Raw genomic sequence first — 19,611 nt, 5'->3', positions numbered from 1 at the left:
CTACTGGTTCTTCCTCCCCTGCTTATAAACACACCTACATTTTCCCCATTCTTAAAACAAAACAAAACAAAAAACTTCATTAGGACTTACAATCTTTGAAGACAAATTATGATTCTATCTCTCTCTTCCCTTACTCAGCCTGAGTCTAGAATAATGCTTTCTACACTTTTGGACTCCACTGACTGTTATCTCATACTTCCTAACTCTGCTATAATTTGCCATATGACCTCATCAGCCACTTGAAATGATCCTTTCCTGAATCACTAATTAACTCATTAATTGATAGATCTGATTGCCTTTTCTCTAGCCTTACTCTTCATAGCCTACATGCAGTATTTAAAACTGCTGGCCATCTCCTCCTTTTTGCTCTCTGAATTTTTCTGTTCCTACCCTCTTTTGGTTCTATTCTTATGTATTTTATGACTCACTTAGTTTCTCTTGCTGATTCATTCTTATAACAAGCAAAGTGTGAGTAGATGCCAAAGTTTTGTTATAGGCTTTCCTTTATGCTCTTACTGGATCCTCTTTGTGACCTTATCAATTCACATAGGTTTATGTAGTTTCTCTGTGATGATGAGTCCTACACCTATAGTTCATGACCTAGTATCTCTCCTAAGCACCAGTGTTGTACCATCAGTTGCCTATTTGACATTTCAAAGTGGAAGTCCTATAGAAATCTCAAACTCAACATGTTCAAAACAAAGAATTATTATCTCTACTAAGTCTTCTCACTCTCCCCTCCCCACCATCCTAAAATAGCCTTCTGTTTCTGAAGTTCCTTATTTCTATCAAGTCCTATTCTTTCAGTCACCCAGATTCAGAACTTTACTGATATTCTTGTTACCTCACGCTCACCTATCACAGACATCCAATAAGTTTCCACATCTTGTACTTTCTGTCTCCACATCTCACATTGTCTCTGTTTCTTTCATTTACTTAGCTACTGCTTTAGTTCAGTCTCTGATTACCTAGCACCAGACTCTTTCAATAACTTCTTAATTAGGGTCCCAGTCTCAGTGGGGTCAGGTCTGTCCCCACTACAACCTATTCTTCACATAGCTGCCAAACTGGATTTTCTAAAGCAAAATCTGAACATGGGCCTACCCCACTCATGCTCCCTAATACTTCCAGGATCAAATATAAGCTGCTCTGTTTGACAATCTTTGGTGAAACAGAACTCAAATTTTCTTCTCAGCCATAATGTACTACATTCTTCTCTAGGCCCCCCAACAGTCCAGCCCAAAATGCCTTCTTGCTGTTCCTTTTACATGGCATATCATTTCCCATCTCTGTGAATTGTGCATTGTTGTTCCCCATTCCTGACATGAATTTTTTCCTCAGTTCAATGTCCTATAATTCCTGTTTTTTCATGTCTTATCTAAAGTGCCCCATTCTACATGAGCTCTTTCCTGTTTTAAACAACTCCTTGCCTTTTCCCTTGAAGTCCCCTTGCATCTGTTTGATATTGTTTTTAATGTACTTATATAAATATATATCCTGCCTTTCTTAAATAGTTTATAAAATCCTTGAAGTCAAGTACTGTTTTCACATTTGTCTTTGTAGCCCCAGAACAATGACTGACCTAAAGTAAGAGCTTAATGAATGCTTGCTGGTGGATTGGATTCGGCCTTTAAGGGATTCCTTAGGTCATAGGTTTTAAGGAGCCTTGGAAAGGTCCTTGTGCCTCATGATATAATTCCAAACTCTGTGAAATGCTTAACTTTGCTGTTTTATACTACCTGAAATTATATAATGAAAGATAATTAAATTAAATGTCCTTTTTTTTGACACTGGGTTGAGACCAGGTGCCAGAATGAGTGTTTTGAAGGAATGTTATTGAGAATGGATGTCTAATTTTGGAACTGGAATCAGCACAAAGAAAGTTAATGGGTGGGGTGGAAATTAGGAGAGGGGAGCCAACTGTGAAGTCTGACCAGGTAGCAAGGGAGCAACATGAGGGATTTGTACTATTAAAGGGCAGAGAAGAGAAAATACCAAAATTTAGGAAGAACTGGAAGTAGGAAGATCTCTGAAGCAATCTCCACCTTTCTTCAATTTCTCCCACACTTTGCCCCATTTTCATACCTGAGACCTTGTTTGTAGTCACACATACAAGTTGTCAGAAACAACCTTTACATTTACTCACATGGTCTTTTGTATTTCTTTCATATTTCAGATCAATGGTTGCATAAGTTTTTATAATCTTAGTCATAAAGATACTGATACATATACTTTTTTTTCATAAGAGAAAATGGAAGTTCATACCTTGCAATCCATTTATTTCTTCAATCTATTGCTTGAGGGTCAGACTATGAGATCACCATACATTATTCAGTATGCTTATGTGGAGGTGGAATAATTTTTCAAAAATGAAGGTGATTCATATACCCAATTATGACATGAAGAGGTAACAAAAAAATTTTGCTGATTCATCTTCTAATTCCTGGTCCCAGTATGACCTCATTATTTCCTAGAATCACTGCAACTATACTCGAGGAAGATGCCTTAGTGTCTCCTTATCTATGATTTAATACTTTTCTACTTTGACATCCAGTATCTAGAAAGAATCAAGTTTCTTAGAACCCAGTGAGTGTTTCCTCTGATGCCAAAATATTTAGTAGAAGCTGGCATCATTTTATTTTCCTTTAGGGATGCAAGCTTTCTCATTTTGGGGCATCCTCTGAGGATGATAGAACAAACATTCTCCAGAGTGTTCCTACAACCATTCAATGTCATTTGCCCTAAGTCCCTGAATAGCACAGGCATGAAAACTTACTGTTAGCTTATTAGTACAACCCCTGGGAGTTCAGTGACATTTTAAGACTATGATATCTTATGTCTCATGTTGATAACCACATAAATATACCTGTATCCAGTGGGTTAAATTTAAAATTAATTTTTATTCCAACCTCCACCCCCCACTAAGATTCACATTCCACAGAGAATTATGAATGAATCACTTTCCCTTGCCAAAAGAAAACAATTCTAACAACAAAAATGCATACCTTTGTAAGTGTTAGGAAAAACTACACAGAAAAGTGATTATTACTGATAGCCCCTACAATCTTTCTTTTTAAATTTTCATTTAAATTAAAAGAAAAAAATAGAAAAGAAGTATGCTTTGATTTTGAAAAGTTGGCACAGTTGGTTGTCTTTGTATTCCTAGTGCCTGGCACGTAGTAGGCATTTATTGAATATGAATAGAAGTCATGAAGTTATTTACTTTATTGCTTTTGATACAGATCAAAATGTCTGCCTTAGCAGATGTCTTATTAAAGTTCCTACACCACTAGCATATGAAGCTTCTGTGTCAGTTTTTTTATCTATTTCCTAAATTCCTCATTGCTTTTCTCTTTTTGTCTGTATTATTCATAGCAGATTCTGTTCATACAGAACATTTCCTCCACTGATCTTTCCCTAAATGCTCTAAACCTTCTTCTTCTTCCTTCTACTTCCTTGATTTCTGTGCCTGAGTAGGACTTCTTACTTGTTAAGGTTCTGTGCTCCATCTATTTTATTTCTCTTCTTTCTCATCCTTTGAATAATATATTCCCCTCTCTAGTCATATTCCAATAATAAGAATCATGCCATAAAGTTTTAATTATCTACATGGAGTCAGTTTTCCACTTTGAATTATGACCTCTTATTTGTTGATGTTGTTTGTTGCTTAAAGTTTGGGAGAATTTATGTATAGGTGCTTTACTCCATGAAAATTTCTTTCTCATGTCTTTTCTGGATCTTGTATTGTGGCCTTTTTAGGTTCTCAAGTAGGGTCTTCTTTCTTCATTTTAGTTATGCTCTATGGCATCTAGATTGATGGCTATATTTTTTAAATATTATTAATTTATTTTTTAACATTCATTTTAAAAAAATGAAGTCTGAATTCTTTCTCTCACTCCCACCTTTTCCCCACTCATATAAGAGGGCAAGAAATGTAATATGTGAAATAATGGAAAACAGATGTTCACATGAGCCATGTTGCAAAAGTAAGAAAAATAAAGACCATGAAAAAAAATTATGTTTCAATCTGTACTTAGAATCCACCAGTTATTTTTCTGCAGGGGGTTAGCATTTTTTTTATAATAAATCTTTTGGAATTGTCTGGGATCATTGCATTGATCAGAATAGCTAAGTCATTCACAGTTAATCATTGTATAATATTGCTGTTATGATGTACAATGTTCTCCTGGTTCTGTTCACTTCAATCTGCATGAGTTAATTTAAGTCTTCCCAGGTTTTTCTAAAACCATCCTGCTCATCATTTCTTTTTTTCAATTTTATTTTTAATTTAGGAATAAAATAAGCATTCCCATAGCATAGTACAACAAAAAAGATAATTGTACATGAAACTGCAGATCTAGTACGCACAACTTGCTATTCCTTTCAAATATACAACAAAATCATGTAAATTTCTTTTTTTCTTTCCTCCCACTTCTTATAGCATAATAATATTCCATAACAATCATATGCCATAACTTCTTCAGTCATTCCCCAATTTATGAGCATTCCCTCAATTTCCAATTATTTGCCATGTTGTGATTGAATTTTAATGAGGGTAAACTGAGATAGATCTTTGAGCGTGATAATATTTATTAGCAGAGGCATTCTACCCATCAATAAATGGTTCAATGTATTGCTTCTATTATTGCCAAAGATCCTAAGCAAGAGGACAGTTCCTCTTATATAGGTTTTGGCAAGTATAGAATAAAGAACAGAAAAGAATAGATGATATCATGGAATTAAAGATAACATGATTGGTTACAGAACTGAGGCATAGGGAACAACATGATTGGTTGGAAGTTTGGTAGTTAGGGGATAGTAATGACCCAACTTCTTTTCTCATGAAACTAAATGCTCATCTCCAGGTGTGAGATAGGAGCTCTGATGTTTGGACAGAAAACCAGACATACTTGAAGGCTAGCTTAGTGGAGTAAAGATATCAGACCCAACTCACTTTCTGTTCACACACATTCCCCAAGTTTAGCAAAATTCCTTGAGGCAAGAAAGCTAGATTTTAAACTTAACCCATCATAGGCCAACTGAACTCTGAGTTAGGTTCAGAGGCAAAGAACTTAAATGATGTAAGCAGTTATGGGACAAAAATGGTTACAGGACAAAATCAATTAACTGTAAATAGGATCAATAAGAAAATGATACGTGGTCAATCTTGATCATTTCAGCCACCTCAAAAAGAGTTGCTACAAATGTTTGTGTACATAGAGATCTTTTTCCTTTTTCTTTGATCTCTTTGAGATATAGACCTAGTAGTGGTATTTCTAAATCAAAAGATATGCACAGTTTGATAGCTGTTGGGTATAGTTCCAAATTGTTCTCTATAGTGATTGGATTAGTTTACACTGCCACCAACAGTGCACTAGTGTCACCATTTGCACATCCCCTCCTGTGTTTGGTATTTTCCCTTTCAATCATGTTGATAAATCTGATAGGTGTGAGGTGGTACTTCAGAGCTGTTAGAGCCTTTTTCATATGAGTATGTATAGCTCTTCTGAAAACTACCTATTCATATCCTTTAACCATTTATAAATTGGAGAATGACTCTCTTTTTTAAATTTGATTCAATTATCTATATATTTGAGAAATGAAGCCTTTATCAGAGGCATTTGCTTTAAAATTTCCCCTTCTAGTTTTCTGCTTTCCTTTTAATCTCAGCTGCATTAGTTTGATTTGTGCAAATTTTTTTTTTAGTTTAATGTAATCAGAATTATTCATTTTACTTCCCATGGTCTTCTCTTTCTCTTGTTTGGTCATGCTTTGTGGATGTTCATGTGAAATTTTCTCCTTCCATCATACTTTTTAGTTTAAAGCCTTTTGATTAGTTAATTATGATCTTCTGTTAGGGTGACTGGAGCAAGAGAGCCATTCCTTTATTTTATGTCAGCATAAATCTTGCTCATATTCCTCTAAGGGGAACTTTGCTTCTTGCCTTGAGTAAAAAAGGAAAAGGGGATGTGAAACTGTACACTTTTTTTTTCTCTGAGAGAGAAGGGTACTGAACTAGAATTTTATCTATTTTTGTTATTCTACCCACCCCCAAGATGCTGGTGTAGGGGAATAATTCTTTAGACTCAAACTGTTTTTGTTGTCACTGTTCCTTAAAGGGGAAGGCCAAGGCCAAGTTTATATCTGCAGGCTTTAATCCTTTCTACCAAGAGCTAGTTGTGTAGACCATAAAAATTGTGAATAATTAGTTAACCCACTTAATGATTCAAGTCCTGTTTTTATCACATTAATTGTGTGATCCTTGGCAAGTTACTTAAGCTCACACCTCCCAAATTAATTTTCTAAGACTACATTGATAGACTCCTCACTGGGAGTTAACTCCGGTCTAGGCCAAAAAACAAAAGCCCATTCAGAACTGTTTACTCAACACTTGTCTTCATGATATGATTTACTGGGGGAATGAAAATTGACTTTGAAACAGAAAACATGTTTTCTAGTCATGACTCTGACTTTGTGTGCTTGAGTAAGGCACTTAACCTTTGGGAGATCCAATTTCCTAACAGCAAAATAGCATTTCTTATGTATATATAATAGCATTTCTTATGTAGTATAGGAATGAGATATTAAGTTATTGAAGCCCTTTTAAAAATATAAAGGCCTACAGAAATGTACAATTTTGGTATAATTTTGATTACTTATGTGAATGTATATACTTTGAAAATAATTTATTAACAATCTATAGGTCATCTAAGAGACAACATTTTATGATTAATGATCTTGACACAGATATATAAGGACAGAGTTCATCAGTAAGCATATAATAGCAACCACTGATCTTCCTTCCTTTTTTCTTTTTTCCTTCTTTTTTCTTTCCTTCTTTTCTTTTTTTCTCTCTTTCCAAAGCGTGTGTATGTATACAATGTATATAAAACACCTGGGCAGACACATTCCAAAACAAACCCAGGAACTATATAAACAAAATTATAAAATGCTTTTTTACAAATAGAATCAGATTTAAATAATTAGAGAAATGTTAATTGTTCATGAGTAGGCGCAGCCAATATAAGAAAAATGACAATTTTATCCAAACTAATTTGTATATTCAATGCAATTCCAATTCAATTACTAAAAATATTCTACTGAATTAGAAAATAAAATGACAAAATTACTTTGGAAGAATAAAAAATCAAGAATATCAAAGGAACTAATAAAAAATGTAAAGGAAGAGGGTTCACAGTATCAGATCTTAAATTATACTATAAGCAGTTATTATCAAAACTATTTGGTACATCATAAGACATGATTTTAGAAAAACATGAATAGACTTGTATGAAATAATGAAGAGCAAAATGAGCAGAACCAAGAGAATATTGTGTATGGTAATTACAATATCATTTTAAGAACAACTTTGAATGAACATCTATGTTCTAAATACATCTTGTATTTGCCAAGGGGAAAGACATGGTTTTGAGATAAAAATTCATCATTTGGTAAAAATTGTTGAATAAACTGGAAAGCAGTATGGCAGAGACTAGGAATAGACTAATATCTTACACCATGTACTAAGATAAGGTCAAAATGGATACATGACATAGATATAAAGAGGCATGTTACATGAAAATTTGAAGAACATGGAACATATTACTTATCAGACTTATGGGTAGATGAACAATTTATGAATAAATAAGAAACAGAGATCAGAGTGAGGTGAAAATAGGTAAATTTGATTATATTAAATTAAGTTTTAATAAAAATAAACCAAATGTCACCAATATCAGAAGAAAGCAGGGAATTGGGAAAACACTTTTTATAGATAATGTCTCAGATAAAGGTCTCATATCAAATATATAAAGAACTTTGTCAAATCTACAAGAATATTAATCACTCCCCAATTGACAAATGGTTAAAGAATATCAACAGGCAGTTTTCCAATGAAGAAATCAAAACAATTTATAGTCATATAAAAAAAGCTCTAAATCATTACTGATTAAAGAAATGCAAATTAAAACAACCTTAAGATACCATTTTATCCCTATCAGATTGGCTAAAATGATTGAAGGGTAAAGTGACAAATGTTGGAGGGGATGTCAAAAAATTGGGACACTAATTCACTGTTGGTGGCACTGTGAACTGATCCAACCATTTTGAGGAGTAAACTGGAAGTATGCCCAAAGAGTTATAAAACTGTCTATATCCTTTGACCCAGCAATACCATTACTAGGTCCGTTTCCAACGATGATTAAATAAAAAGGAAAAAAAAATCTTCATGTTCTAAAATATTTATGGAAGCTCTCTTTGTGGTGGCAAAAAACTGGAAATTGCAGGGATGCCCTGTCAATTGGAGAATGACTGAACAAGTTGTGGTGCCATAAGACATGATTTTATACTATAAGCAGTTATTATCAAAACTATTTGGTACATCATAAGACATGATTTTAGATAATGTGAATAGACTTGTATGAAATAATGAAGAACAAAATGGGCAGAACCAAGAGAATATTGTGTATGGTAACTACAATATCATTTTAAGAACAACATTGAATGAACAAGTAATTTTGATTATTATAAATACCCAAATTAACCACAAAGCATTTATAAAAGAACACACTATGTGCCTTCAGAGAAAGAACAGATAAATAGAAGTACATATGGAATACATACTATATTTATACACACAGACACACACATACCAATTGTATGGTAGCCAACTCCAGGGTGGGGGAGGCAAGAAAAAATAGGAAAAAGAAATTTACATGATAACTTTATATAAAAGAAATGGCAAGTTGCACATAGTAGATTTACAGTTTTATGTGCAATCATCTTTATTTTTACTCTCCAATGTTATAGAAATGCTTGTTTTATTTCACAAATTTAAAATAAAATTAATAAAAATAACAGCAAAAAAAAATCATGCATATAATCATGGAAAAGTCTTTGGGGTAAAACTCTCTGAAGAGTGTTTTCAGGCCATGAGCTTCTTTAGGGCAGTCTTCACATCCTTGTTCCTCAGGCGATAGATGACAGGGTTCAGGGTTGGGGGCAACACTATATAGAACACAGACAACAATAAATCCAGAATTGAGTCAGTGTCCAAAGGTGGGCTTAGATAAGACATGGCTGCAGTTGTAATGAAAAGCGTGAGAACAAAGAGGTGGGGTAGGCAAGTAGAAAAGGCTTTTGACCTACCCTCCGGGGTTGGAATCTTCAGCACAGTTGAAAAAATGGGACCATAAGAGATAGTAATGGAAATGCAGCAGAGAATCCCTAAACTGAACCCAATACCTATAGTGACATGGAGTGCAATATGTGTATCAGAGCAAGAGATTCTGAGTAAGGAAGGGACATCACAGAAGAACTGATGTATCTCATTGGCGCTACAGAAAGGCAAACTGAATGTGCTAACTGTGTATAGGACCCCAAACAAACCTCCAGTGAGCCAGGAAGCAGCCGCCATCTTTACACAAGCCCCTTTGTTCATGATGACTTCATAGTTCAGGGGTTGGCAGATGGCCACATAACGGTCATAGGACATCATTGTTAGGAGAAAAAGTTCTGATGATGCAAAGAAAATAACTAAAAAAAGCTGTACTATACATTCCAACAGAGAGATGAAATAGCTGTGGCTCAGGGAATTTGCAATGGATTTCGGGACTGTGGTAGAAATTAGGCAAAAATCTAAAAAGGACAAGTTCTTCAGGAAAAAGTACATGGGGGAGTGCAAGTGCTCATCAAGAGAGATGAGGGTGAAGATGAGCAGGTTCCCTAAGAGAGCCATCAGGTAGATCAGCAAGAAGAGCATGGCATGTAAGACCTGAAGTTCCCAAATATTGGAAAAATCCATGAGGAGAAATCCTGTCACCATGGTGAGATTGGCCATGTTCTGGGAGTTCTCTTGACTTTCTGCACACAGAAAAGAAGCAGCTATCAAATAATGAGAACAATGAGTGTGCTGAGTAGCATGATATCTTGGTTCAGACCTACACTGTGACCCTGTGTAAATCAGAGTCCCTTTGTCTACTTTGGCTTGGTCATTCACTAAATGAGTAGATGAAACTATATCAAAATATTTTACCTTTATGTCCATTAATTTAGATTTTAAAACAAAATTTAATAATATCACATAGATGGTTTCTTTTGAAATCTATTTTATTTCATGCATTTGAAGATCTTATTCTGAAAATGGCTCCATTGGCTTTTCCAGAATGGGCCAAAGACACAAAACGGGCTAAGAACTTCTTAACTAAATGATTTTAAGGACTCTATTACCTTCCAAAGGCTCTATGTTTCTAGGAAGAGTATCCTTACCTTTAAAAACATGACAATAGTTGGAATACCTCCCTAAATTGTATGATTTTTAAGGATTTGAGCAACTTTTTATTACAAGTACCTTGTGAGGTAGATTTTTCAAATAGTATTATTGCCATTCTGAACACAAGATACTTAATCCTCTGAGAAGTATTGTGACTTTCTCTTGGTTATATGAGAAATGTCAGAACTTGGATACTAACACGAGCTTCTGATTCCAAGGCCAACTTGAAAGTTCCTCCAGGTTCCTATACTGAGGCAAACCTGAACTTTCTTTTCATGAACAAATAGCTTTCTTCCTATGCTATCAAGAATAATAGTGATGTAGATTCTCTAACAATTTTAAATGATATCCACTAACCAGGATAGCTAACCCAACCAAGACATTGTCATATCGATAGCCTCATTACCCCAAAGAAAAGCAGTGGATTTGATACCAACCTGGGCCATTTAATTTTATTCTCTCCCTTAGTCAAAGGGAGCTACTGTGCCACCAGTAACTTAGAACAACCATCTTGAATTGCAAATCTATTGTCAATTGGAGAGCTAACTCCCAAATCACCTCTATCTGTAGTGTCCTACCATTTTTGGTAGGGATAGGTAACAATCCCTCTGGATTCTGAGTCATCTTGCCTGAGTTAAAATATCCATCTATTTAGAGGAAGCTTAGTGGTGCAGTGGATAGACTGCCAGAATGGGAATCTAAAAGACCTGAGTTTAAATCTAGGCTCAGATACTTACTAGTTGTAGGACTCTGGATAAATCATTTAACTACTGCTTGCTTCAGTTGACTCATCTGTAAAACAAGAATAATAATAACACCTACCTCCCAAGATTGTCATGAAAGTTAAATGAGATAATAATGATAAAGTTCTTACCCACATGCCTGGAACACAGTAAGCAGCTAAATAAATGTTAGCTATTATTGTTATTTATCCCTATAAACTCATGAATTACATCAAAAGGCATATCTAAAGGAGCTACTGCTCTCATGAAGGATATGCAGAAACCAATTTGTGCTTTATTAAACAAACAAAAGAAATTACTGATAAGTGTGTTTTAGAAATACTTTTCAACGAAGTTTTATCAGTTATCTTCTGTGTATAAACATTTCTTCTAGACCTCTGTAGTCTTAAAGATGAACAATGTCCAGTCCTAGGCCTTTAGGCACTTGTAGTCTCTCAGGTGTCAAGAAAAATATCCAAAGAATTTCAATGCAAATTGGAATGAAATAAATTCATAAGATAATAAGAGAGTTTAGGGAGATGTGAGATTGAGAGTTTGCTTCTGACTGGATCAGGGACAGCTTCATGCTATATGGAGCCTTGTACACACACATACATATATATGGATCTCTCTCTCCATTTGATGCAGTAATGTGGGTTGTTTGTATAAGAAAGCACAAAGTTGTTTAAACAGTGGGTTGGATTTCTTCAGGTAGAAATATTTAGGTTGTTAAAGGTGATATTCCATGTTTATTGCTAGGAGATACAGAGAAGCAGGAATGGACAGGAAGTGGGATTTTCTATTTTCTCAACCTATACGCCTTTTAAAATCTTAGCTATTGATTTTAAGAGGTTTACTTTCAATTAAAATTCTGGTATTCTTAGTAAATTGCCCAAATTTGTCTCACAAAACTTCAAGGGTTCCCCAATATTTCCAGGATCAATTATAAACTGCTTTGTTTGGCAATTTTTGGTGAATCAGGACTCAAATGTTCTACTCAGCCATGTTGCACATGACTCTTCTCTAGGCCCCCACAGTCCAGCCCCAAATGCCTTCTTGCTGTTCCTCTTACATGGCATATCATTTTCCATCTCTGGGACTTTGCACTGCTGCTCCCAATGCCTGGCATGCATTTCCTCCTCAGTTCAGTGGCCTAGAGTTTCTACTTTTTCAATTCTCATCTAAAGTCCTCCATTCAGAACCTACTGTCAGTTTATTAGCACAATCCCTGGGGGTTTTTGTGGCACTTTAGGATTTAATCATCCTAGACCTGTGACTCATTTTGATAAAAACAAATATTCTAGTATCCATTAGATTAAATTTAAAATTCATTTTTCTTCCATCTCAAAGCCCCCCAAATTTATGTTGCATGGAGAATTATGAATTAATTGCCCACCTCTGCCAAAAGAAAATAATCCCAAATGTATAACCCTGTAAGCTCTTTCTCAATGTAACCATCTCCTTGCTTTTTCCTCTGAAATCTGATATCTGTGAGATTTTCATTTTTATATGTTTATGAATGTATATCTTGCTTCCTGTCCACCTAAAATAGTCTATATGGTCTTTGAAGGTTAGGTTTGTTTTGATTTTTGTCTTTGTATCCCTAGAACAATGATTGACCTAAAATAAGAACTTGATAAATACTTGTTGATTGATTGGAGTCAGCCTTTAAGTGATTTTTCAGTAAAAGTCCTTAAGGGGCATTGGAAAAGTTAGAGTGACCCATCATATAATTCCAAACTTCCTGAAATGATTAATTTTACTGTTTTAGACTACCTGAAATTTTACTACCTCTATAAAGATAGCTAAGTTGGATTGTACTTCAAAATTTTTTTTGCACTTGGTTGAGATCAGGTATCAAAATGAATATTTTGAAGGAATTGAGAAAGGCTATGTAACTTTGGAACTGGAGACAGCAAGAATAAAATTAGTCCTAAGTGGGTAGAGTGGTAACTGGGGGGAATGGAGCCAATTCTGAAGTCTGACCAGGTAGCAAGGGAGCAACATAAGGGATTTGTACTATTAGAGGGTAGAGAAGAGAAGGTGCTAAAATTTAGGAGAGAATAAATTGAAAATAGGAAGATCTCTAAAGCAATCCTCTTCACCTTCTCCTCAATTTCTCTTACACTTTGCCCTTATTTTCATGCCTGAGACCTTGTTTACAGTGACAGTATAAGTTGTTGAAATACTCTGTGCATTTACTCATATGGTCTTTCATATTTCTGGTCATTTCAGATCTATGGCAGACTACCTTTTTTATAATCTTAGTCATAAAGATACAAATGCATATATAGTTTCACAAGACAAAATGGAAGTTCAGACCTTATAATCCATTTACTTCTTCAATCCATTGCTTAAGGGTCAGACCATGAGATCTCCATACATTATTCAATATGGTTATGTGGCTGTGGAATAATTCTTCAAAAGTGAAGGAGATTCATATACCCAATTGTTACATGAAGAGGAAACAAAAAATTCTAATTCCTTGTCCCAGTATGACCCCAGCATTTCCTAGACTCATTGCAAGTACACCGGAGTACAAAGCCTTAGTGTCTTCTTAGGTATGATTAATACTTTTTTTTTTGACTTTGGTTGTAGCATTTAAAGTATCTGAAAACAATCAAGTTTCTTAGAAACCCAATCAGTTCTTCTAATGTTGAAATACTTGCCAGATGCTTGCATCATTTTATTTTCCTTTAGGGATGCAAGACTTCTAATTTTTGGGCATCCTCTGAGGATGAAAGAACTGGAGTTCTCTAGAGTGTTCCTCCATTCATTCTGCGTCATGGGTCCTAAGTCCCCAAATAGTTCAAGCTCCAGAACCTACTGCCAGCTTATTTGTATGACTCCTGAGAATTGTGGAATATTTTAGGATTCAATCATTCCTAGATCCTATGCCTCATTTTGATGAAAAACCATAAATATCTAAGTGTTCATTTGATAAATTTAAATTTGATAAATTTAAAATTCATTTTATTTCCTGCCAAATCTCCCAAATTCATGTTCCATGGAGAATTACTAATTAATTGCTCACTCCTATAAAAACAAAATAATCCCAGGAACAAAATTCATACCTTTGTAAGTGTTAGGAAAATTTACACAGATAAGTGATTGTTACTGATACCATACGTAATTGTTATTGTTTATAATTTTCAATTTGACAAAAGAAAGGCATAGTTTTTTTTTTAATTTTGATTAGTTGACACATTCGCTGTCATTGCATTCCCAGTGCCTGGCACATAGTACACATTTATCATGTCATAGAAAGAAGTCATGATGTTATGCACTTCATTTCTTTTGATAGAGATGGAAAGCTCTTACAGATGTTTTACTAAATGAAGTTCCTTCATGAATACCATATGATGCATTTGCATCAATTCCCTAAATTCCTTGTTTCTTTTCTTTTTTTTTTTTGCTGGATTATTCATAGTACACTTTTCACACAAAGCACTTTTTCCATTATCTTTCCCTAGATCTCTAAACTATTTTTCCTTTTGGGTCCTTGATTTTCTCACGTGAGTATAACTGTTCCTCCATGTGCCAAAGCTTTTATCCTTTGGCTTTTTTTTATTCTTTGAATAATATAGCTCTCTATTCAAAGTCCAGTATTACAATTTGTTCCATAGAATTTCAATTGTATATATGAGGTCAAATTTTCCACTTTGAATTAAAACTTCTTGTTTGTTCATCTTGTTTGTTGCCTAATTTTGGAGCATTTGTATATAGACTTTTTGGCCCATGAATTTCTTTTTTCTTTTTCCCCCCTTGGACTTTGTATTGTGGCCTTAACTACTATCTTTCTTCATTGATTTTTCTTACACTTTATGCCATTTGGCTCAGTGGATATTCATGTAAAATTCTTTCCTTTCAGTATCTCTTTTAGATTAGTTTTTCTTTCAGCTGCTACCTGGAGTTGTTCAATGGGACAAGTCTGAAGGACTGAAATCTATCTGGAACTATTCATATAGTTTTACTTCTCTGTCAACTTGATTTTTTTTTCACTTTCTGAGAGGAGTTCAAGCATAAGACTAGTTAGTAGTAGTGCCATGAATGAATGAATCAAATGGTGAAACAAAAAGCAGTTATTTAGTCTTCATTGTGTGCCAGACACTCTCCTGAATGCTGAGATACAAAAATGATAGATTCTCTGTTCTTAAAGAACTTATATACTAACAGAGGAAGATAACACATATAGTAGAATAGTAAGTAGCTAAGAGAAATAGTTTTGCTTTGAGTAGTCCTAGGCATAGGAGCTGTTTCATCAAGCACCCAGTTGATATGAATGGCAGTAGGACTGATGGCAACAATGTGGCTGAACTTGATGTTTAAGATAAATTAGATTTATATAGATTATGTCATTTTGAATGTGCTTTCACATATATTATCACACATATTCTCATGTGACTGCCAGATGACCATACCTGATTTTATACTAGGCTGGTCCAGAGATCCAAATTTCTCAAAAACAAACAAACAAACAAAAAGAAAAAAACAAGCAGGGCCTCCCCCATGGGGCCTACTCTGACTTTAACAGGGTTCTTAGCTGCTTCTATCTGAAAGAAATGATTATTTTCTATTATTTTAATAGCCCATTATTAAGTGGGATCCAGGCTTTCTATTTACTCATTCCGGGACCAGCCCCTAAATGATAAGTCAGCCAGTCTCTGAAGGGCATGGCTGATAGAGAAGAATGCCCTAATTCTTGGGGTACATGCTCCTTCATCTTGGGCAGGACCCCACCCAATTTGGAGACCTTACTTCTGTTTGAAGTGTAAACAAAATCCAATCTAGGTGAATTGTTGCCCTGAGGGAATAAGCCTATGTACTTGCACCCCTCCACTGGAGTTTAGGGTCATGAAAGAGAAAACCAGTGAGAGTAGTCTGGGTGCAGATGGATTCCTCTGTCCAGATTGCTGGAGGTGCTGAGTCTCATGATCTAGCTATGTTAGCAGCAGAAGCTGAAGATGTGTAGCCCACCCACTTCTTAATTGTTCACCAATCAGGGTTGATTTTCACCTGTCAGGGGCATCCCCTTTTCCAAATGTATATTAAGGTTTACTGAGAGAAACCACTGATCATTAATTTATTGATTATTAGCTAGCCTAATGAAGAAATTGATTATTAATTACCCAGAAAATCTGTCTCAGCTTTTTTTATTTATCACGTCGTAGTTGTGTGACTCTGGGTATGTCACTGATTGTCTCTGTGCCTCTTTTTCCTTATCTGCAAATTGAGAGGATTGCCCTTGATGATTCAGAGGTCCCTTCTATACTTATATGTGCCCTTCTAGTTATTTATGAGTTGATTGGAGGGGAAATGTGCTTTAGCTATCTTATCACAAAAAGGGCCTCTCCAAACTTGTTCATCCCCTTCAAGGAATTGTTTTCCATGGGAACCACAGATCAACTCTTATTCTTGCTCCCCACTCTCTGTCCCTGAGAAATCATCTGCCAAGCTCCCTCCCAATTCGCCCGCAGTTGTCTGTTCTCTTAGACATTGTATTAGTCCTGACTTAAAAAACTAGATGTCCACAGATATGTTGAGGACAGAGAAAGGGATGAAAAAGAACTGGGTGCTTGAGTAGCTCTAGAAGAGTCTAGGTTAGATTTCAATATCAGCTCTCTCCTTTCCTCTGCTTTCTTACTCTCCAAAAGAAAGAGAAATGTATCTACCTTATGCATCAAAAATTGTTTACTAATATGTATACAAACTGGATATAAACACATGCCTCCTAAAATAAAGCATTGTCTCTCACACTCAGCATTGACCCAAATGATTGCTAATGGTACAATGACTTATTTTGGAGGAGGATGTGAGAGATAATGGATGTCAGAAACAGTCTAAGGTTTTTAGCCATGAGAAAGACTCCCAAGCTTTTAGTAGTGACAGTGTTGTGGTTTTATTGCAGAAACAAATAAGCACATACATAGCCATGATTATCAGAAATTCCCTCCTGACACAAAGAACCTGATTATACTTAAGGGATGTCACTTTCTTGGCTTGCTGTTTCATCCAAATAATATGAAAATTTTAATACCTGACTCTGCATGCCATTCCCAATATGTAAGCATAGAGGCTTTCAAAGCTGGAAACACAACCAAGTTTATTTATCTGCTAGGGAAGATAAATGGTAGTGATATCACAGTCTATGGAAATTAATGATAACTAAGAGTGAGCATAACTTCTTCTCAGTGGCCTGTTTTGACTCAGTCAGTATATTTCCTAGGCTTGAATTCTAGCTGGGCTTTGTTAGGTATTGCTTTTCCGTATTGATTCTCTGTTTCATGGATCTTTTGGTGATCTGAAGTGTTTTTCTTGGGACCTCCATTCTATCTACTCTCCATTTGTGATTCCTGTCACTGTATGTATTTTTCATCCCATGGCCCATTCATCAGTGAACTTCAGGTTCTACCTGATGGTACTCCTTCCCTTTCACATGGCCAAACTTCCTGGTCTATCTGAGTCTCAGTTTGAAAAAATACCTCCAGATTGTCTACTTATGGAACTTTCTATTTTCCCTTAATTCTCAGCTCAGGCCTCACATTCTACACCTCTTGCAGAGGTAAGGAACAATTTCCCCTTGCAAATAGGTCCTTCCCCAAATTCTATGTTGGCTCCTGGTGACGTCACAGTTTTCTTCCTGTTAATTTCTTTCCCTGGGTAATGTGCCTCTTACCTAAGTCAGCACTCTCTGTGAGTCCAGAGGCTTGGGAGAGCAACACATTCTTCCTCTCTAACTGTCTCTCCACTCAGCATGATCCTCCTAGGTTGTTTGGAGGATTTATTCAGATTTCTTGGGCTACTATCTAAAATACTTAGTGCATGAGAGATAGGCAGGCAAGAATCATTTCCTAAGTGTTTTTCTATGTGCCAGTCTTTGCACTGAGATACAAATTCAAGCAAAAAAAAAATATTCACTATCCTCAAGGAGCTTAAACATCTAAAAAAGGCCAAGATGGCAGAGGGAAAGGAGTGACTTGCTGGAGCTCTCCCCTCAAACCTCTCCAATTACATATAAAAATGGCTCTAAACAAATTTTAAAGCAGCAGAATCCACAAAAAGACAGAGTGAAACAAATTTCCAGCCAAAGACAGCCTGGATGGTTGACCGGAAAGGTATGTTGCGCAGGGCTGGGAGAGGAGCACAGTTCAGCATGGGCGTGCAGGCCACAGTGACCCTGGAGCAGGCCTCAGAGGACTGAATTGCGGGCAGCTGTGGTGGTTTCCAGACTTCTCATTCCACAAACGCCAAAGACAACTTAGAAGGTCAGTGGGAAAAGTTTGTGACTGCGATGAGAGAAGGAGCTAGGTCTCAGCGACCCCCCCCGGCGGCGGGAGCTGTTCCCTGAGCTTCCAGCCCACAGACTGAGGGGGAATCAAGTAGCTGATGAGAGAGGGATTGCAGGCATCTCTTTGCCAGTGCTGAGGCAGGAATCTCTTGCTTTGCCCCTGCTTGGATCTGGGTCACCATTCTGAGGGGCTGTCCTGGGGTGAGGAGGAATGCTGGTGTGGTGAAGCTTGTGGTGGAGGTGGAGAGAAAACACCTCACCCCTTATCATACCACCTTGGAAGAACTGAAAATTTTCAGGTCCCTAGAAGTATATCTGAAAACAGCTGTACAAACCCCCAAAGCTTGGGACAGTACATTCTCCACACTGGAAACAGACTTTTACCTTAACAAAGAGTTTAAAACTCAAGTAATTGGCCTGGATCATGAGTAAGCAGCACAAAAAGAGTCAGACTATATTATCTTACTTTGGTGACAAAGAAGATCAAAATATACAACCAGAAAAAGACAACAAAGCCAAAGATCCTACATCCAAAGCCTCCAAGAGGAATGTGAATCAGTCCCAGGCCTTGGAAGAGCTCAAAAGGGATTTTGAGAAGCAAGTAAGAGAAGTAGAGGAAAAACTGAGAGTTTTGCAAGAAAATCATGAAAAACGAGTCAACAGCTTGCTAAAGGAGACCCAAAAAATACTGAAGAAAATAACACTTTAAAAAACAACCTAACCCAAATGGCAAAAGAGGTCCAAAAGCCAATGAGGAGAAGAATGCCGTAAAAAACAAAATTGGCCAAATGGAAAAGGACGTCCAAAAGTTTACTGAAGAAAATACTTCCTTAAAAATTAGAATACAGCAATTGGAAGCTAGTGACTTTATGAGAAATCAAGACACTGTAAAACAAATTCAAAAGAATGAAAAATTAGAAAACAATGTGAAATATCTCATTGGAAAAACAATAGACCTGGAAAATCGATCCAGGAGAGAGAATTTAAAAATTATTGGAATATCTGAAAGCCATGATTAAAAAAAGAGCCTAGATATCATCTTTCAAGAAATTATCCAGGAAAACTGCCCTGATATTTTAGAACCAGAAGGCAAAATAGAAATTGAAAGAATCCACCGATCACCGCCTGAAAGATATCCCCAAAGAAAAACTCCTAGGAGTATTGCAGCCAAATTCCAGAGTTCCCTGGTCAAGGAGAAAATATTACAAGCAGCCAGAAAGAAACAATTCAAGTATTGTGGAAACACAATCAGGATAACACAAGATTTTGCTGCTTCTATGTTAAGGGACTGCAGGGCATGGAGAATGATATTCCCAAAGGCAAAGGAGATA

The 19,611-nt window shown here is 36.0% G+C and overlaps 1 protein-coding gene across 1 annotated transcript; it reads right to left on the bottom strand.

Moving 5' to 3' along the window:
• Nucleotides 1–8,923: 8,923 nt before the first annotated feature.
• On the bottom strand, nt 8,924–9,838 carry LOC114032331 (olfactory receptor 14A2-like). The gene has a single exon (XM_027847577.1). The coding sequence runs from the start codon at nt 9,836–9,838 to the stop codon at nt 8,924–8,926; it is 915 nt and encodes a 304-aa protein (XP_027703378.1).
• Between the last annotated feature and the right edge of the window lie 9,773 nt (nt 9,839–19,611).

The sequence above is a fragment of the Vombatus ursinus genome, unplaced genomic scaffold, assembly GCF_900497805.2.
Source record: "Vombatus ursinus unplaced genomic scaffold, bare-nosed wombat genome assembly UNPS02015415.1, whole genome shotgun sequence".
NCBI classification, from domain to species: domain Eukaryota; kingdom Metazoa; phylum Chordata; class Mammalia; order Diprotodontia; family Vombatidae; genus Vombatus; species Vombatus ursinus.
This window is presented reverse-complemented; position numbering and strand designations above follow the sequence as displayed.